Raw genomic sequence first — 18,519 nt, forward strand, 5'->3', positions numbered from 1 at the left:
ACCTAGGCCTCTCAAAGTCACTTCAAATGGGATGTGGTCCCTAAAAAAATGGTTTTGTAAATTTTGTTGAAAAAATGGGAAATTGCTGATGAACTTTGAACCTTCTAACTTCCTAACCCCAAAAAATTTTGTTTAAAAAATTGCGCTGATCTAAAGTAGACAAGTGGGAAATGTTATTTATGAACTATTTTGTGTGACATAACTCTCTGGTTTATGGGCATAAAAATTAAAAGTTTGAAAATTGCAAAATTTTTAATTTTTTTGTCAAATTTCAGATTTTTTCACAAATAAAATAAAAAAAATCATCCTAAATTTACCTCTAACATGAAGCCCAATATGTCACGAAAAAACAATCTCAGAATCACCGGGATCCATTGAAGCGTTCCAGAGTTATAGCCTTATAAAGTGACACTGGTCAAAATTACAAAAAATGGCCTGGGCATTAAGTACAAAACTGGCTTCGTCCTCAAGGGGTTAATCTAATGTATATTTTTTTAGTTTTTTATTTCATAGATGAAATAAGATGTTGGTCGATTCTACACTGGATATGCAATGTTTTACACATCATGAGGTAGTCTAAATTTGAACCACTCTCTCCCCTCCTATCGGTACAATAGGCAGAGATGTATTAATGCCCTCTCTAGATGGGTATGGCAGGAGTGGGTAAGATGGTTAGAGGTGTTTGTAGGTTGTAAATTTTTTTCCTGTTGTCAAATGAGCTAGGTATGCTGAAGAGAGTCTAGATCTGAGCTGATGGAATCGTATGGAGATCCTCGCACAGGTGCAGCTGACCAAGGAGTAGTGAATGGGCCTAGAGTTGAGAGTCTTTCACCAATATGGACCATACCTCGGTGACACCTTTCACATCAGTGATTTCTGTCACTCCTTGTGTTCTTAAATCCCTACAGGAACAAGCAAATCAACAAGGAATGGAGTGAGACGCAGGGAGCCAGCTGACTGAGGAAGGTCTGGGGATAAAGGGTGGTAAGCTTTCTCTGCCATGCGAGCTCTTCTTAATGATGGCACAGGTAACCCCCCCCTTCACGCCCCCCTCCTCTATCCTGTATAGGTTATGTGTTGGTATATGATTTTGTTTTTTGATGCCATATTATGATGTGATTGTAAAAACATCTTGTTTTTCTTTTTTATATACCATGTATGTCCCAGTACTTACCTGTCTCTGATGAAGGCTCTTGTTTGAGCCGCAATGTCGGACAGAACCATTTTCCACAAAATTTAATAATAAAAAAGCACAAGCATACCACAATACCTGTACTGTCTTTTTTCATTTACCTTACTGTGTGTCGGGGTACATATTTTGATTATAATTTGGAACAGCAGTCAGATCCTGAGAGACCGCTTGAGTCTCGTCCTCAACATAGTCACTGTATTTCCATATTTTGGAGTCAACAAAATCTATTTGTTCTTTGTCTAAATGATAAATGAAATATTGTTCAAGGAGATATCTTGCTCGGGCCTCTCGCTAATGAACCCTATATCCTGTTGAATTCCTCTGAACCTCGAGAACACCATCAATAATTCATTCATTGTCCTTCATATGTTGAGTCGCAAAGTTGTCAAAAATAAACAATGGAGAAGGAAAGTATACTTCATACTCCACCTGTTTAACTGTTTTATCTCCATAAACAGTTTGAAAGTTGGAGTCCAGTCAAGGGCCTTTGGATCTTTGTTTCTCCACAGTTCAAGCTCTTTAATGGCGACATCATTGACTTTTAGAATTGAAATTTCTTCGAAGAACTCACAGACTGAAATAAGGTGCATGATAATGGGACCAAGACTGAAGTCTATAAGGGTTTTTCCACAAACCAAACCTGTGAACAGAGAATATTCAAGTTGAAACTTTTCACAATTTTCTACTTTATTCTATAAAAAAAATCATTTATCAATATCATAGGTACCGTAGTTTATTTTGGCTAAATTGATTATTTTGGATTTTTATTCTATCCTGTTACCCCTACAGAGACAAAAATCCACATCATCTGATCAAATTTACCAATTTTACTTTGACTATTATCAAGGATATTACAAAAGGTCTACCATGTTAGATGGTTGACCAAGATCAACAAAATTGTGACTGTTTTCTACACCAGTCCATTTTCTTCATGATGGCCAGTCTCTTTTTAATTGTGGCTGTCAGGTTATGCCAAGAGTCTTTCGGAATAGTCATAGACCCACAAGATGGAGAACACTTTTCTATGGGATTATCTACATGATAGTATGTTTGGACAGTAATTATTGAGAGAGTAAGTTGCATCAATGTAAAGTTGAAAAGCGCTCTGATAGGAATGCTTCACTTAGTTTTTGAGATCAGCTCTTGGCTTTGGCAAGAAATTTGAAGATCAAAAAGGATCTAGTGATCATGCCATTCATTTCATTGTTACTTTGAAGGTTTTTGAGATACATTTGTATAAACTATATATTCAATGATCATATGTGCCTGATCATTCTGTAGGTGATTAGACTATAGACTTAGCAAAAAGTTAAAACTTCTCAACAGTATTTAAGACATATCAGAAGATCATTCTATCGGCTTAATCAAATTCCAATGGTTGGTATATCTAATATTTGGTAACTAATCCAGGTGCCACAGATCTTCTAGACTTGCTCATTGAAGTAGAACAAGTGCTGAATTGGGCTGCCAGCTGTCCAGAAATTCCAGGACAGTCCGTAAAAATCTAGGCACTTTTTTGCCCTGTCCGTTAAAAAAAATATAAGGCGTCCGTGAATTTTTTGAAGCTGAAAAAACTTATATAGATTACTTTAACCCTAGAACGCATACCTGGGGCCTCGCAGGCCTGCTAGGTCATTTGTTTTCTATGGTAGATTGAATTGCTTGTGCGTTCTAGGGTTAACTATAATTATCATCATTCTACAGTGAATGCAGATAATGCCTTTATATCAAAACTAGAAGGTGGCCCGATTCTAACGCATAGGGTATTCTAGAATTTACGTATTGTGTAGTTAATGTATGATTTTTGTTATATATATATATATATATATATATATATATATATGTTGTTGTGTATAGTTACCAAGTGTTTGAGTGGGGCGCTGTAAATGTTCTGGGTGTGGGTGTGTGTGAGCGGTGTTGTATGTGTGTTGTGTGTGTTGCGTTGTTTGTGGAGCGCTGTGTGCCTGCAGCGTTCTGTGTGTGGTGCTGTGTGTGTTGCACAGTTTGTGTGGGTGTAGAGTGCGTGTGTGTGTTTTGGGGGAGGTATGTTTTGTGCAGTGTGTGTGTTGCGCGGTATGTGTGTATATTTATGTATGCCGCGGTGTTTCTGTGTTGGGTGTTGTGTGTGTGCAGCGTTGTCTGTGTGTGTGTGTGGGTGTCTGTATAGGGCGGTGTTTGTGGTTCCCAGTGTGTGTGGTGTGTTGTGCGGTGCGCGTGTGACTGTGTGTGTGTGTGTTTTGGGGGGAGGTGTGCACCCCCATCATACTCCATCCCCCATGCTGCGCACCCCCATCGTGCTCCATCCGACATGCTGCGCACCCCCCATCGTGCTCCATCCAACATGCTGCGCACCTTCATCGTGCTCCATCCCCCATGCTGCGCACCCCCCATCGTGCTCCATCCCCCATGCTGCGCACCCCCATCGTGCTCCATCCCCCATGCTGCGCACCCCCCATCGTGCTCCATCTCCCATGCCGCGCACTCCCCATCGTGCTCCATCCCCCATGCTGCGCACCCCCCATCGTGCTACATCTCACATGCTGCGCACCCCCCATCGTGCTCCATGCTGCACACCCCCATCGTGCTCCATCCTCCATGCTGAACACCCCCCATTGTGCTCCATCCCCCATGCTAGGGCCGCCGGGGTCGGGTCTGAGCGTGGCAACATGTGTCGGGGGCGGGGCTGAGCGGGCGAGGCGTCAGCGTATGCCGGATCCCTGCACATGTGTTCCGGGAGCCGGTGTACGCTGGTAACCATGATACACATCGGGTAACTAAGGGAAGCGCTTCCTATAGTTACGCGATGTGTATCATGGTTAGCAGCGTACACCGGCTCCGTCACGATCCCAACATCGCAAGGTTATGTACGCCGGGGGCGGGGCCGAGTGTGCCAACGTGTGGCGGAGGCGAGCGGGCGAGGTGTCAGCGTATGCTGGCTCCCTGCACATGTGTACAGCGGCCAATCCGTGGGGGGGGGGCGGGGCCAGGCCGAGCCCTGCGGCTAATCCGACAGTTGTCACTTTAACCACACTGTCACGGTGACACAATTTTGGAGCAAGACACAGACAGACAGACAGAATAAGGCAATTATATATATAGATTATGATCTGTAGGCTTCTATCACTTATAATCATGATGGTTTCTTATGGTTTTTCGATGTGTCCATTAAAAATATTGTCTGTACATGATTTTTTGATCAGCTGTCCATAAAAACTATAAAGTTAAGTTGGCAACCCTCGTGTTGAACCTATTCATTTTTTTAAGGACAAGAATGAGGTAAAAGTTGATATACTAGAGATGTTCAAATTGATTTAATGCAAATAAAATGCAAGTAGCATTGTATTAAATTCAAAAGTCCTAGCAAATTTGAACAATGTTTGAATTGTGCGAATCGCAAAGTAAAAAAATAGAACAGGTGCTGCAGTCTACAGTGACAGACTCAATTATTGATCTCTGATATGGTTAATCTGATATCTGTACAGTGGTACCTTGGATTAAGAGTAACTTGGTTTGAGAGCGTTTTGCAAGACAAGCAAAGCTTTTTACAAATTTGTAACTTGGTTTAAGAGCAATGCTTTGCAATAAGAGCAAATACTCACCACACACACTTCCAGTTCTGTCCTTTCACCGCGCTCTGACCTGCTCTGGAGGTAACTTTCTGTACATACAGTATGTACTGTATACCATTGTATAGTACAGTATATACTATATAGTATGTCTATCAATTTGCATTTGTGGATACAGTATTGTACTTTCTTGATAACCAGTGCAGCACATTACTTATATTGTCCCTCCCGCTCACCAACAATTCTATTGTAAGCTAACGTGCAGTTTAATTTGCTTTATATTTTTACTGCATTGTACTGTACTTTGTATTAGTGTACGGTAATACTTTTATATGAATACAGTACATTATTTTGTATTACTGTAATAAGTTTGTATAAATACAGTAAATATTTTTGGGTTGTGGAACAAATTGTCTGCATTTCAATTATTTCCTATGGGAAAATTTGCTTTGATATAAGAGTAACTTGGTTTAAGAGCACACTCCCAGAACCAAATATGCTCGTAATCCAAGGTTCCACTGTACTCCTGCATTTACTTTACAATTACACATTTTTTCTTTTTTTAAAGCACTAGAAATCAGAAGCAAGTCAGCGCAATAGTTTTTACAGAAAACACCCTAAAATGTCTGATGATGAGCTTGCTAGTCTTAAGGTTTTTTCCCCATTCCTTAGGTAATCATTTTTGTGAAGGTAGAATAATGGGTTTTATTTCTTTTTTTTTAATGTAGAAAATCCACTAAAATTCTGGTAATTAACTGTTAAAGCCTACCTCACAAATGGTCTATGTTGCAAACAAATTTTTGCATATTTGTTGTATTAGTCAAATTTTAATTCTGTACATGCCACAACATTACAGCACCCTTTTAGATGGGCTGGCTTTTAAATCATGTAGGTACCGTCTATTTTCTTATTTTGTTATTTGAGAAAGTGTTGAAAAAATAAAGAATCTAGACTTTGATTGTGCATGTTTGTTATGCACTCCTGTTTTACTAATCTAATATGACTATCAAACTTGTGAAACTAGTGCAGTGGACTGCTGCCACGTCATGTACTTGCCTGCTTAGCTTTTTATACTTTAATTTTAGTAAGGGTTAAATAATTGAGGTTGAAGGATTCTGAAAATGTAATTATATTGTTTTACAAAATGTATGATAAAAGAAAAAGTGATAAAGGCATTTGATGGGATAGTGTAAAAGAAAAAAACCATACCACAGCTAAGAATGTGGCACCATCCATCCGGGCAGGAGTACTACCAAGCACAGACCACAATCGTTTTCCTTTAGCTCTAAATGAGTTTTTCTCGAACAGGATGATGTTACCACTGATAGCGACACCTTCAGTTTGAGTCCATGTTCTGCATAAAATGTTTTGTCTGATCACAAATGACTAAGAGAGATCATTTTGGACTTTTGTTTTTATTTTAAAAACATCAAAGGTTTGTCAGTGTTCTCTGATATTAAATGGCCTATTGATTACTATTGGTTACCATCCCTTTGTTTGGTAATATCACTTTGTCATTATTAAACTGTCTTGGCACTAAATAAATTCAAAGGATTTCGATACATGCCTAGGAGACATTAGAGTGTTATATATACAGGAATACTTACAGCAAAAATTTTTTGGGAAAAATTTACCAAACGTGACAAATTAAAATTAAAAATAATTTGATCATCTCCATTATATATAATTGTACGGTTTCCTTTATATACCTGAGCTAAAGGCTTTATAGAAACATCTCTGCATGTTAATCGTTGACTCCTTAAAGGTAGAATATGGAACATGTTGAGAGAAGTATTCTTCCAGGAGCATCTTGGGATTGATCTCATGTTTAGGATAATACAGGACCAGGGCGGGATCCATTGTAGTCATTTTCTTTGTAGATTTTCTAGAATAAAAATGTTTGTATTATTAACGCTGTTCTGTCTTCTATTCATTAAATAGGATAAGGGTAATATCGTTTGTTGCCCACAAGAGGTCACTGTTGGCTTTCTTATGTTTTCCTCATACATCTCTACAGTATTTCTGTGTTTTGGAGCCTGTTGCTTTAAGGAAAAGATACTTCCTTGGACTGCCCCTTTTCCCTTCCCTTACTGAGTTGGAGACGCAGATGTCTTGGTGTCTCCATAGGATTCAGAGGTGCTATGGCCGGCTCCAGTTCCTTTTCTTCAATCGTTCCTCCTGACTAATGGATCCCGGTAGGAATCATTGTACTAGACTACATATTTGTGTTGGAATATGTGTACAGTTGTTATGTAGGCACTGTGAAGTGGCAGTGGCTCTACTCAGATTGCATAGGCTGTGATACATGCAGAGCAGGTGTAGGGCGGCATCAGCAGTGTAAATGTTGTGTTCAGTCATATGCATTGCTCTCTGTGTTATGCAGATTCTGTAAATACCAGTACTACTATGTATGCCATTCTGTTATTTGTGATATGCCTGTACTGATATGGATTTGTATCTTTTGTTATAGTTTTTACCAATCAATCATCCATTTCTTATGATCATCCACCTATCCATCATCATTTAATAAATAAAGACTTAAAGGCAACACAGTCTGTTTATTGAAACAGTGGATGAAGGTTAGCTGTATGCCGGAGTCCACACAGCTCACACGTGGACGAAGGCAGAACAGTAAAAACGGGCTGCTGGTCGTAGGCAGCGATTGTACGGGACAGCTAACACCCACGCTACACGGCACATGGGTATTACAGCAGCCGCCATACAGCTACATAGAACAAGAGCGCAGTCCAGCTCCAGCTCCAGTAAAGATAGCCGGTCGCAGGCTGTAGTACGGGACCGCTAACATTCACGCTGTACCGCATATGGATGTCGCAGCAGCCACCATACAGCCGCAGTGACTAGACCGCAGTACGCCAGAAACCACCATTCCACTCTCCACCACGCGGAAGGCCGTCCGCAAATAGACTCTGTTTCCCGCTAAAATAGTCTGCAGCCAAGTGCACAATATCTGTCAGCCGAGCGTCTTCCCTGAAGACAAGGTCACGGGCAAGCTCTACTAAATCCTCAATTAGCTATATATATATTATTATTATTATTGAAATAAAGAACGCCCCTCTGCAGTAATCCTGGGTCAAGAGTCCCGCGCCGTCCAATCCGGATCCAATATCATCTGATCGGTTTGCTGGAAGGCAAAGCGATCAGATGATGTGTCAGGTTAAAGGGCCTGAATCACATGACACAGCAGCTGATTGTATAAACGGCTTTTTTACAATCAGCTCATGCATCGGTGCAAAAAAAACCCCAAAACTACACACTTCTGTGCAGACTCCTGTCTGACAGCATCAGCTGATAGTTTAGCCGACCGGGTGGTAAAAAGCCGGCCTCACCGCTCGACTTATAGTGTCAGCTGATTCCGTCAGGTGACCGCATCAGCTGATCATCGTCTGAGACAGAGATGGAAGAGAGAGAGAGAAGAGAGAGAGAAGAGATAAGGAAAGAGAGAGAGAAGAGATAAGGAAAGAGAGAGAAGAGAGAGAGAAAGAGAGGAGAGAGAGAGAAGAGAGAGAGGAGAGAGAGAGAGACAGAAGAGAGAGAGGAGAGAGAGAAGAGAGAGAGGAGAGAGAGGAGAGAACAATGCAGCCTCATTCTGTGAACTGCTCCGATTTTAGAGATGTGTCCCGCGGCTCACAGCTGAGGTCCAGCTCCTCCCCTCAGTGCACAATTAAATTAAATTATAATTATAAATAAATAATAATTATAATTTAAAATTATAAATAAATTAAATTCTTTACTGGGACGGCCGGGACTCGAACTCGTGAACTAATTCTCCTTAGGCAGTAGCTCTACCCATTGAGCCACTGTCTGTAACGAAAAGCATAGGAAGGTTTAGTAATCTTGACCTCTGTATTGCAGAGAATCCAGAAGTAGATTATTCAGCTACAAGGATGGATGGAGGGATGGATGGATAAATGGAAGGAGAGAGGGATGGATGGAGGGATAGATGAATGGATGGAGGGATGGATGGAGGGATAGATGGATGGAGGGTTTGATGGAGTGATGGATGGATGGAGGGGTGGATGGAGAGATAGAGGGATGGATGGAGGGATGAAGGGAGGGATGAATGGATGGAGAGATGGAGGGAGGGATGAATGGATGGATGGATGGATAGAGGGATTGATGGAGGGATAGAGGGATGGATCGAGGGATGAAGAAAGGGATGAATGGATGGAGAGATGGAGGGAGGGATGGAGGGATAGAGGGATGGATGGAGGGATGGAGGGAGGGATGAAGGGAGGGATGAATGGATGGAGAGATGGATGGAGAGATGGAGGGAGGGATGAATGGATGGAAGGAAAGATGGATGGATGGAGGGATGGAGGGATGGATGGATAGAGGGATTGATGGAGGGATAGAGGGATGGAGGGAGGGATGAAAAAAGGGATGAATGGATGGAGAGATGGAGGGAGGGATGAATGCACGGATGGATGGAGGGATAGAGGGATGTATGGAGGGAGGGAGGGATGAAGGGAGGGATTAATGGATGGAGAGATGGAGGGATGGATGGAGGGATGAATGGATGGAAGGAGGAATGGAGGGATGGAAGGATGGATGGATGAAGGGAGGGATGGATGAATGGATGGAGAGATGGATGGAGGGATGGAGGGATGGATGGATGGTTAGAGGGATGGATGTGGGATAGAGGGATGGAGGGAGGGATAAATGGATGGAGGGAGGGATGGAGGGATGGATGGATGGGAGGGCAAACACCGGCACTACCGCACTCATCACTGCACACGCAGGCATTACCTCAGTAACATCCCCGCTGACAGCGCGGCTCATTTCAGTTGCTGCTGCGTGGATCTGACACAGAGCACTCGTGTTCTACTGCATCTCCTGTCAGCTTCATGTAGCAGAGCTGATAGTGTCGTGGGACCTCTGTGGATTACATCAGACCTTTAGGGGTATTTGGGAATTTTAATAAAATGGTGAAAGAGGGTGCTTTTTTGTCTTTTATTCCGAAAAAAGGATTTTTCGTTGTGTGTGTGTTTATTTACTTTCACTTACACGTTAATCATGAAAGGTATCTCGGGGAGACACCTGCCATGATTAACCCCTTATTACCCCGATTGCCACCGCACCAGGGCAATTCGGGATGAGCCGGGTAGAGTCCCGGGACTGTCGCATCTAATGGATGTGGCAATTCCGGGTGGTTGCTAGCTGATATTGTTAGGGTGGTGGGCTCCCCATAACGTAGCGCTCCCCATCCTGACAATACCAGCCTCCAGCCGTGTGGCTTTATCCTGGCTAGTATCAAAACTGGGGGGAACTGATAATTTTGGTTTTTTCTATTATTTATATATTTATTTTACTGCACGATATAGACCCACCCACCGGTGGCCGTGATTGGTTGCAGTGAGACAGCTGTCACTCATCGTGGGGGCGTGTCTGACAGCAACCAATCATGGGCGCTGGTGGGCGGGGAAAGCAGTGAATACCAGATTGTATAATGAGCTGCAGCCATTTTCAAAAGAGGAAAAGCCACCGGAGCCTTGTGACAGCCGTGCAGCGCCGCGTCCGTGAACAGTGAGTAGGAAAGCGAGAGGGATTGTGCTGGGACGCAGGAGGCATGCAAATACACAACATGCGCACATAGCCTTACTGTGATAAGCCACGCTTTTGGTGATCGAACCGTTATCGAATGGTAACTCGAACTACCGAACTTGAAGCAAGAAGCAAATCGTTTGAGTTTGTCTAACGACTCGAACACCGCCAAAAATCACTCGAATTTGAAATTCGCGAACGGTTCGAATCGAACATCGCTCATCTTTAATCATAACTACTGCACCCAGTAAATTTAGTGACACTTCCCTTGAATCAGGATCTCAGCGCCTAAATAAGGCTGTTCTCAGATTACATTGCAAAGTTGCAAAGCAACTGCTGATGGTTCCATTTAAGGTGCAGTAATTACAGAAGATCTCAGATCAATGAATTCATAGTCACACTGACTATACAGCTACAGCACCTCCCCATATATTGCTCGAATATTTGGATTATTATTCACAGACTTGCACTCCTTTTTTTAATCTGCTTCATCGCTGAAGTAATACACCACAATCCTTCACTCATGAGACTGTGGGTTCACTTAGGTTATTGATTGCTGCTTAAAGTAGTGTTGAAAATTGGTGCTGTGAAGCAGACTGGGAGAATTGCACCTCCAGTATTGGGGCACTGGGCTGTTCACATGAATAAAACTGAGAGAACACTGATTAAATGCAAAGTACATTTTTGAAGAATTCAGAATATTGCACATTACATATTAGGGTACATCGTTTATTTAGGGCAGAGGTTCATGTAAAGAACCACATTATATAGTTCTCTGTTCAGAAAGTAAATACCCACAAAGATTTGAGTTCTTACAGTTTATTACTTTAAAATAAGAAAATGGAGAGTAAATCACAACATTATTTTATTACATACTAATTATTTAATTAAAATCTTGTAGTAAATTGCAACATATCTGAATTAGACAATGAAATACTGATCTCCAGAAGATAATGAGATTTCGATAGAAGGAGAAATTCTTAGTATTGAGTAACTGGTCCCAGTTAGGGACGGGTGGACTCGGACTGTAAAAGCCCGGTCTGCGTGGCTTCACGGGCGCCAGCCCCAGGCCAGGGATTCTGGGTGTTGATCCAGATCTGACACATTAGAAATGAAAAAAATAAAGCAAAAATAAAAAAAAAAAAAAAGCAAGCACTTCATACTTACAGAGGATCCAACGCGGCTGTACACTGCTCCTGAGGCCTCTTTTTCACTTCCTGGGCTGCTAATTACTGCTCATCTATATGCACTGCTTTCCCTGCCTACTGGCCATCCTGGTGTCTGTTGCAGACAGATGGGTCCCCCATCCTGTGTGACAGTGTCTGACTGCAACCAATCACAGGCGCTGTCTGATGGTCAGTATCATGGTATAAAAAAATAAACAAAATATTTGGCGCAGGGTCCCCCTGTATTATGATATCCAGCACAGATAAAGCATACGGCTACAGGCTGCAGCCCCCAGGAATAAGAGTAACCACATATGGCTTTTTTATAATTATTTAAATAAATCATTTTAAAATCAGCATGTGGTCCCCCCAATTTTGATACCCAGCCAAGAAAATGCCCGACAGCTGGGGGCTGGTTTTCTCAGACTGGGGAGGCCCATGCTTATTGCATTGCCACTCAGCCTAAATATAGCAGCCTGCAGCTACCCGGGATTGTCTAGTACATTAAATGCGTCAAGCCCAGCACTTTACCTGGCTCTTCCCGATTGACACTCGGTTTAATATAAGAGGTTAATGGTAGCCCACAGCTGCCACTAAGGTCTAGATTAGTAATGGCAGGCATCTATGAGACACCCCCATTGCTAATTTGTAAGTGAAAGTAAATAAATATAAACATCAAAAAAATCTTTATTTGAAATAAAATACAAAAAAAACACCTTCTTTCATCAAGTTATTAATCACCAAAACACCCCTGCAGATCTGACATAATCCATACGAGGTCCCACGATGATTCCAGCTCTGCTACATATCTGAAGTCACAGTTTGCGATCATGGTACATGAAGGAATGTTGTCAGGTTCAGGCAGAAAATAAATGAGCTGCGCCTTCATTGGTGAACTCACTCAGGTTATTTGCTGTCACAGTAGGAGGTTCTCATGGTCTTCCAACTGTGACCACAGGTAACTTGACCTCAGGGTACCTCAGGCGTTCTCAGTTAGCTCAAGTTCACAGACCTACATCTCCTGGCAGAAAACCACATTTTGTTTGCCAAGAGATGCAGATTTGGTGCTTAAATTTTTTCACTATATTCCTGCACCCATTCTATACCTCTTTGCAAAAAAAATTGCATCACTACCGCATCATACCTCATGCGGTTTTGATGGGGGATTTTTTGCCAGAAGGTGTAGATTTGGTGGATGAATATGGTGTAAAATTGTCATCACCAAATTTGAATCTCTTGGCTCAAAACTGCAAAAAAAACCCAAAACATTTTGACGCAATTTCGGTGCAGTTTTCTGCCAGGAGGTGCAAATTTGGCACTGAAATGTCTGCACCAGATTTCAGCACCAAATTTGCACCTCCTGGCAGAAAAAAAAATGTTTACATTTTGGGCCAAGAGATGCAAAGTTGATGATGAAATTTTTGCGAAATATTCATGCACCCAATCTACAGCTCCTGGCAAAAAATGCATCAAAACCGCATGAGGTATGATGCGGTAGGGATGAAATCTTTTGCCAGGAGGTGTAGAATGGGTGCAGGAATATGGTGTAAAACTTTCAGCACCAAATCTTCATCTCTTGGCAAAAAAAGCTATTTTCTGCCAGAAGATGCACTTGAGTTTAATGAGTTTAACGAGGTCCTCTGAGGTAAGGTTACTAACCTGAGTGACATCCCCACTGATCACTATGGCTCATTCATTCTCTGCCTGGAGCTCACAGTGAGCAGTCATGTTCCATGATTGCACACTGTCAATTCAAATGTAGCAGAGCTGAATCATTGTGGGATTTTGTGTAGATTACAGCGGACTTGCAGGGGTGTTTTCGGGGTTAATAAATTGGTGAAAGAGGAAGGTTTTTTTTGTATTTTATTCCAAATAAAGGATTTTTTTGATATTTGTGTTTATTTACTTTCACTTATAGATTAGAAATGAGGGGGGTCTCAGAGACACCTGCCATTACTAATCTAGAGTTTAGGGGCAGCTGTAGACTGCCATTAACCTTTTATATTTCCACGATTGCCACTACACAAGGTCAATTGGGGAGAGCCAGGTAAAGCGCCAGGCTTGTCAGATCTAATGATATGAAAATCCTGGGCAGCTCAAGGCTGCTATTTTGGGGCTGGACCTCACCAGCCTGAGAATATCAGCCCCAGCATTTGGGCTTTATCTTTGCTTGGTATCAAAATTGGCGGGGACCGCATACTGTTTTTTAAAATTATTTATTTAAAAAAAAAATGTAAAATGCTGCATGCGGTTACTCTTATTTTGATGCACAGCCATTATAAGCCCATGGCTGTGGGCTGCAGCCTGTAGCCATATGCGCTATCTGTTCTGGATATTATAATATGGGGGGGTCTACTCCAGTTTATTTATTTATTTATTTTTTTTAACAAGATAGATGCAGACAGCACCTGTGATTGGAAGCGTCAGACACTCTGCCACTCAGTGTGGGGGTGTGGGGGTGCGTCTGACTGCAACCAATCACAAGTGCCAGTGGGCAGGGAAAGCAGTGCATATGGATGAGCAGTAATTAGCAGTCCAGGAACTGAATGCGAGGCCTGGAAGCAGCATACAGCATACAGCCATGCCGGAGCCTCGGCAAGTACAGCATGATTTCTCTCATCTCCCTATCCCTTCTACCACCATTTTAATCACCGGATTCTGGTCCTCATAGACTTAGATGGGCACCGGAATCTTGCCCAGAACCAGATTTTAAAAACCAGATAACATGGACCCGTCAGTCCCGGTTATCTGCGAGTCCGATCATCACTAGTTCAAGTAAACTGGTTAATGCAAATATACAGAACAAAAATGTAAATGCAATACTATGGTTTTTGCTCCCATTTTTCATGAGCTAAATTCAACTTTTTATGGCCTTTTTCTCTCCAATATTGTTCACAAATTATTTAATTTAGGTCACTCCTCAACCTCATTGAAAGTGCCAGAACACCACGATGCAATTTTATACACGAAGAAAATGTGGTATGATCCTTTTGAATAAAAATAATCTTTATTATAATTGCATTAAAATTAATACAGCAAGTAAGTCCTCAAGGGGTTAACTGAACTGCTGGATTAGGTCAATAACAGTAATCGTGGACAGTTTACAACAAGACATACATACAAAAGGATCACAGTATTTTGATCATAACAACAAGGATGTAATACAGTGGATTATACGTAAACACACACTGAAATTTCCTATTGATACTGTTTGATGGTAATATACCCAACTTCAAACATTGCCAAATGTGATCTCTTATCTATGTGTCAAGTCCATGACGTCATTGTGGTATAACCAAGGCCTTGCTCACATAGCTAGGGACAGTATTAGTTATAACCAGCATAACCACAGCCCACAATTTTTCCACAGTTATAGTACTGAAAGTTACTAACCACTTCACAGCAAGTCAAGGCAACCGCCAGTCCCTACACGCGTTTCACCTCTTCTTCAGGGGACGGAAAGGTGAAACGCGCGTAGGGACTGGCGGTTGCCTGGACTTGCTGTGAAGTGGTTAATAACTTTCAGTACTATAACTGTGGAAAAATTGTGGGCTGTGGTTACGCTGGTTATAACTAATACTGTCCCTAGCTATGTGAGCAAGGCCTTGGTTATACCACAATGACGTCATGGACTTGACACATAGATAAGAAATCACATTTGGCAATGTTTGAAGTTGGGTATATTACCATCAAACAGTATCAATAGGAAATTTCAGTGTGTGTTTACGTATAATCCACTGTATTACATCCTTGTTGTTATGATCAAAATACTGTGATCCTTTTGTATGTATGTCTTGTTGTAAACTGTCCACGATTACTGTTATTGACCTAATCCAGCAGTTCAGTTAACCCCTTGAGGACTTACTTGCTGTGTTAATTTTAATGCAATTATAATAAAGATTATTTTTATTGTTCACAAATTAGTCTGAATCTGTATTAGTGAGCTTTTCTTCTTTGCAGAGGTAATCCATCCACCTCACAGGTGTGCCATATCAAGATGTTGATTAGGCAGCATGATTATTGCACAGGTGTGCCTTAAGGCCGCTTTACACACTACGATGTGTCGGCGGGGTCACGTCGTAAGTGACGCACATCCGGCATCGTAAGGTACATTGTAGTGTGTGACAGCTACGTGCGATTGTGATTGAACGTTAAAACGTTCATCGCATGCATGTCGTTCATTTCTCATGAATTAAACGTCAGATTGTTCATCGTACCCGGGGTAGGACACATCGCAGTGTGTGACACCCCGGGAACGATGAACAGATCTTACCTGCGTCCTGCGGCTCCCGGCCCACAATGCGGAACGAAGGAGGTGGGCGGGATGTTTACGTCCCGCTCATCTCCGCCCCTCCGCTTCTATTGGCCAGCTGCCACGTGACGTCGCTGTGACGCCAAACGTCCCTCCCACTCCAGGAAGTGGACATTCACCGCCCACATCGAGGTCGTATGGAAGGTAAGTAAGTGTGACGGGGGTTAATCGTTTGTGCGGCACATTTAACAAATTGAACATGCCAAACATACGATGGGGGCGTTGCAAATCGCATACGATATCGTATTCAAAATTGCAACGTGTAAGCAGGCTTTAGGCTGGCCACAATAAAAGGCCACTCTAACATGTGCAGCCTCAGATGTTGTAAGTCCTGAGGGAGCGTGCAGTTGGTGTCACAGTGGCCTCTGGGTGAGGTTAATGACAGGCTCAGGGCCTCTTTTATCATCCAAGGCTTTAACCATTAAACGTATGCTTTTCCTTTAGCAGTTACATAGTTAATGCCTGTTTTCTCTTGCTAGCAGCAAGCTCATTAACTCTGCCCAAGTGATTTCTCTGATGCCCACTTACAGTCTGGATAAAAAGCCTTTTGGATTCTTGTTACTGAGTTTATTCTGAGCCAGGCTGTTACGTCCGGATGGTGGAAGCACTGGACCGTACACCGATTTCCCCTGAGGAGGCAGCCAGGCCGGTCACCCCACCAGAGGGTCCTGATGCACGGCAGCCGAAGCACTATTGGTAGCCAGACAGTCCGTAGAGGAGCAGGAAAGGTGTATGTTGCTGAACCCACGGAGTTCTGGACGGTAGTCCGGGTGACGAGGCTCAGGGTCTGAGGCCGGGTTGTAGGGTCACTATGGGGAGATAAGGTATGCACACCAGTGACTATGGAAGGGGAATACATGGAATAGCAGAAACTGCTGTGTGAATACTGACATGAAAAATTCAATAGCTATATGTAAAGTGAAAATGTGAAAAATGGAACCTGCATTACTGCCATGAATATATGAATAAAGAGAAATTTAGCTACTGAATTGATCAATGCAATAGAGCCCCAACACTACGCCAAAGTATTTCTCTACGTTGGGGTCCCTAGCTTGTGTGTGTCCTCTCATGCAGTTAAAAAAACTTACCGTGTATGGGAAGCTGAGACCCAGGCTATATATACGATATGGATTGGCAATAGGTGTGTATGGGGAGGGTTCACAAACGAAAAACAACTAACAAATAAGAAATAACGTTTGGAACTCCATTCTATGTCTGAACTGGGTGCAAAAACCTAAAAAAACATCACTATGGGGAGATAAGGTATGCACACCAGTGACTATGTAAGGGGAATACATGGAATAGCAGAAACTGCTGTGTGAATACTGACATGAAAAATTCAATAGCTACATGTAAGAATGAAATGTGAAAAATGGAATCTGCATTACTGCCATGAATATATGAATAAAGAGAAATTTAGCTACTGAATTGATCAATGCAATAGAGCCCCAACACTACGCCAAAGTATTTCCCTACGTTGGGGTCCCTAGCTTGTGTGTGTCCTCTCATGCAGTTAAACAGCCAGGGACTGGAGACTGGCGGAGCTGCAGAGGTGGTGGAACATCCGCCGAAGTCACCGTCAGGGTCCAGGGATGGACTTGGTTCAGAGCGGCTGGCGTGGCAGGACAGGCTCTGCGAGACAGACAGGGTTAATACAGGGCAAAGCACAGGGTAAAGCAATACGGGGACCTGAACACTAGCTTGCTAAACACGTAGAACAGGCCCCACCCACCAGGAAAGAGAACCCTAATATACCCTGTACCTGTCTATGCAATATCCTGTTTCTGGGTGCTGGCCCTTTAAGAGAGGGTCAATGACCGCGTGCGCGCCCTAATGCGCATGCGTGAGGCCCGTGTGCCAGAAGCCAGTCCAGGAAGCAGTGAGGAGGAAGCAGGAGTGCCCGGCTGTGTGTCCCATGTCGCAGAGGAGCGCCGCGAGCGGGGAGCAGGACACAAGGAGGGTGCAGGAGAGGAGGACGGGACCGGGACCGGGGTGGTGAGCAGGGGACGCCGGCGGGAATCGGGGAGCGGACCACGGGGACCGGAGTGCGGGGCACGGGGACCGGAGAGCGGGGCCCGGGGACCGGGAAGCGTGACAGTACCCCCTCCCCCACGCCCCCCTCCCCGCAACCGGGACAGGAAGGCACGTATCAGAGGAGTGCCAACATTCTCCCGGGGCTCCCAGGACCTATCCTCGGGACCATACCCTGCCCAGTCCACCAGAAAGTATTGCCGACCTCGCACGGTCTTCATAGCCACGATATCCCTTACCGCATAGATGTCATCGCCAGCGATGGGAGGAGGAGCAGTACCGGCATCAGCGGAGAAGGGACCAAGGACAACAGGCTTGAGCAGGGAGACATGGAAGGAGTTGGGTATCCGCATCGTGGCCGGGAGCTGCAGCTTGTAGGAGACTGCATTAATCTTGCTGATGACTTTAAACGGCCCGATGTAACGAGGACCCAACTTGTACGATGGCAACTTCAATCGGACATATTTGGATGCAAGCCAGACCAAATCACCAGGGGAGAAACACGGGGGATCCAGGCGCCGTTTGTCCGCATGTCTCTTCATCCGCAAAGAAGCACGCTCTAGGGAAGTCTTGACAGAGCTCCATATGGCTGAGAAGTCCTGGACCAGAGCATCTGCTGCGGGGACGTCGGAAGCCGAGGATACTGGCAATGGGACAGAAGGCTGAAGTCCGTAAACGACTCGGAAGGGA

General features: G+C 43.4%; 1 protein-coding gene across 1 annotated transcript in view; it reads right to left on the reverse strand.

The window, feature by feature from the left end:
• The window catches only part of LOC142276764 (nicotinamide N-methyltransferase-like), a 30,191-nt gene extending 23,553 nt beyond the window's left edge, over nt 1–6,638 (reverse strand). The window contains exons 1-2 of the mRNA XM_075332610.1: nt 6,468–6,638; nt 1,622–1,832 (exon numbers count right to left, since the gene is read on the reverse strand). Of these exons, the coding sequence (XP_075188725.1) occupies nt 1,622–1,832; nt 6,468–6,627 (371 nt within the window). The 5' untranslated portion in view covers nt 6,628–6,638. The remainder of the gene's footprint in view (nt 1–1,621; nt 1,833–6,467) is intronic.
• Nucleotides 6,639–18,519: the final 11,881 nt, after the last annotated feature.

This window comes from Anomaloglossus baeobatrachus, chromosome 1 (genome assembly GCF_048569485.1).
Source record: "Anomaloglossus baeobatrachus isolate aAnoBae1 chromosome 1, aAnoBae1.hap1, whole genome shotgun sequence".
Classification (NCBI taxonomy): domain Eukaryota; kingdom Metazoa; phylum Chordata; class Amphibia; order Anura; family Aromobatidae; genus Anomaloglossus; species Anomaloglossus baeobatrachus.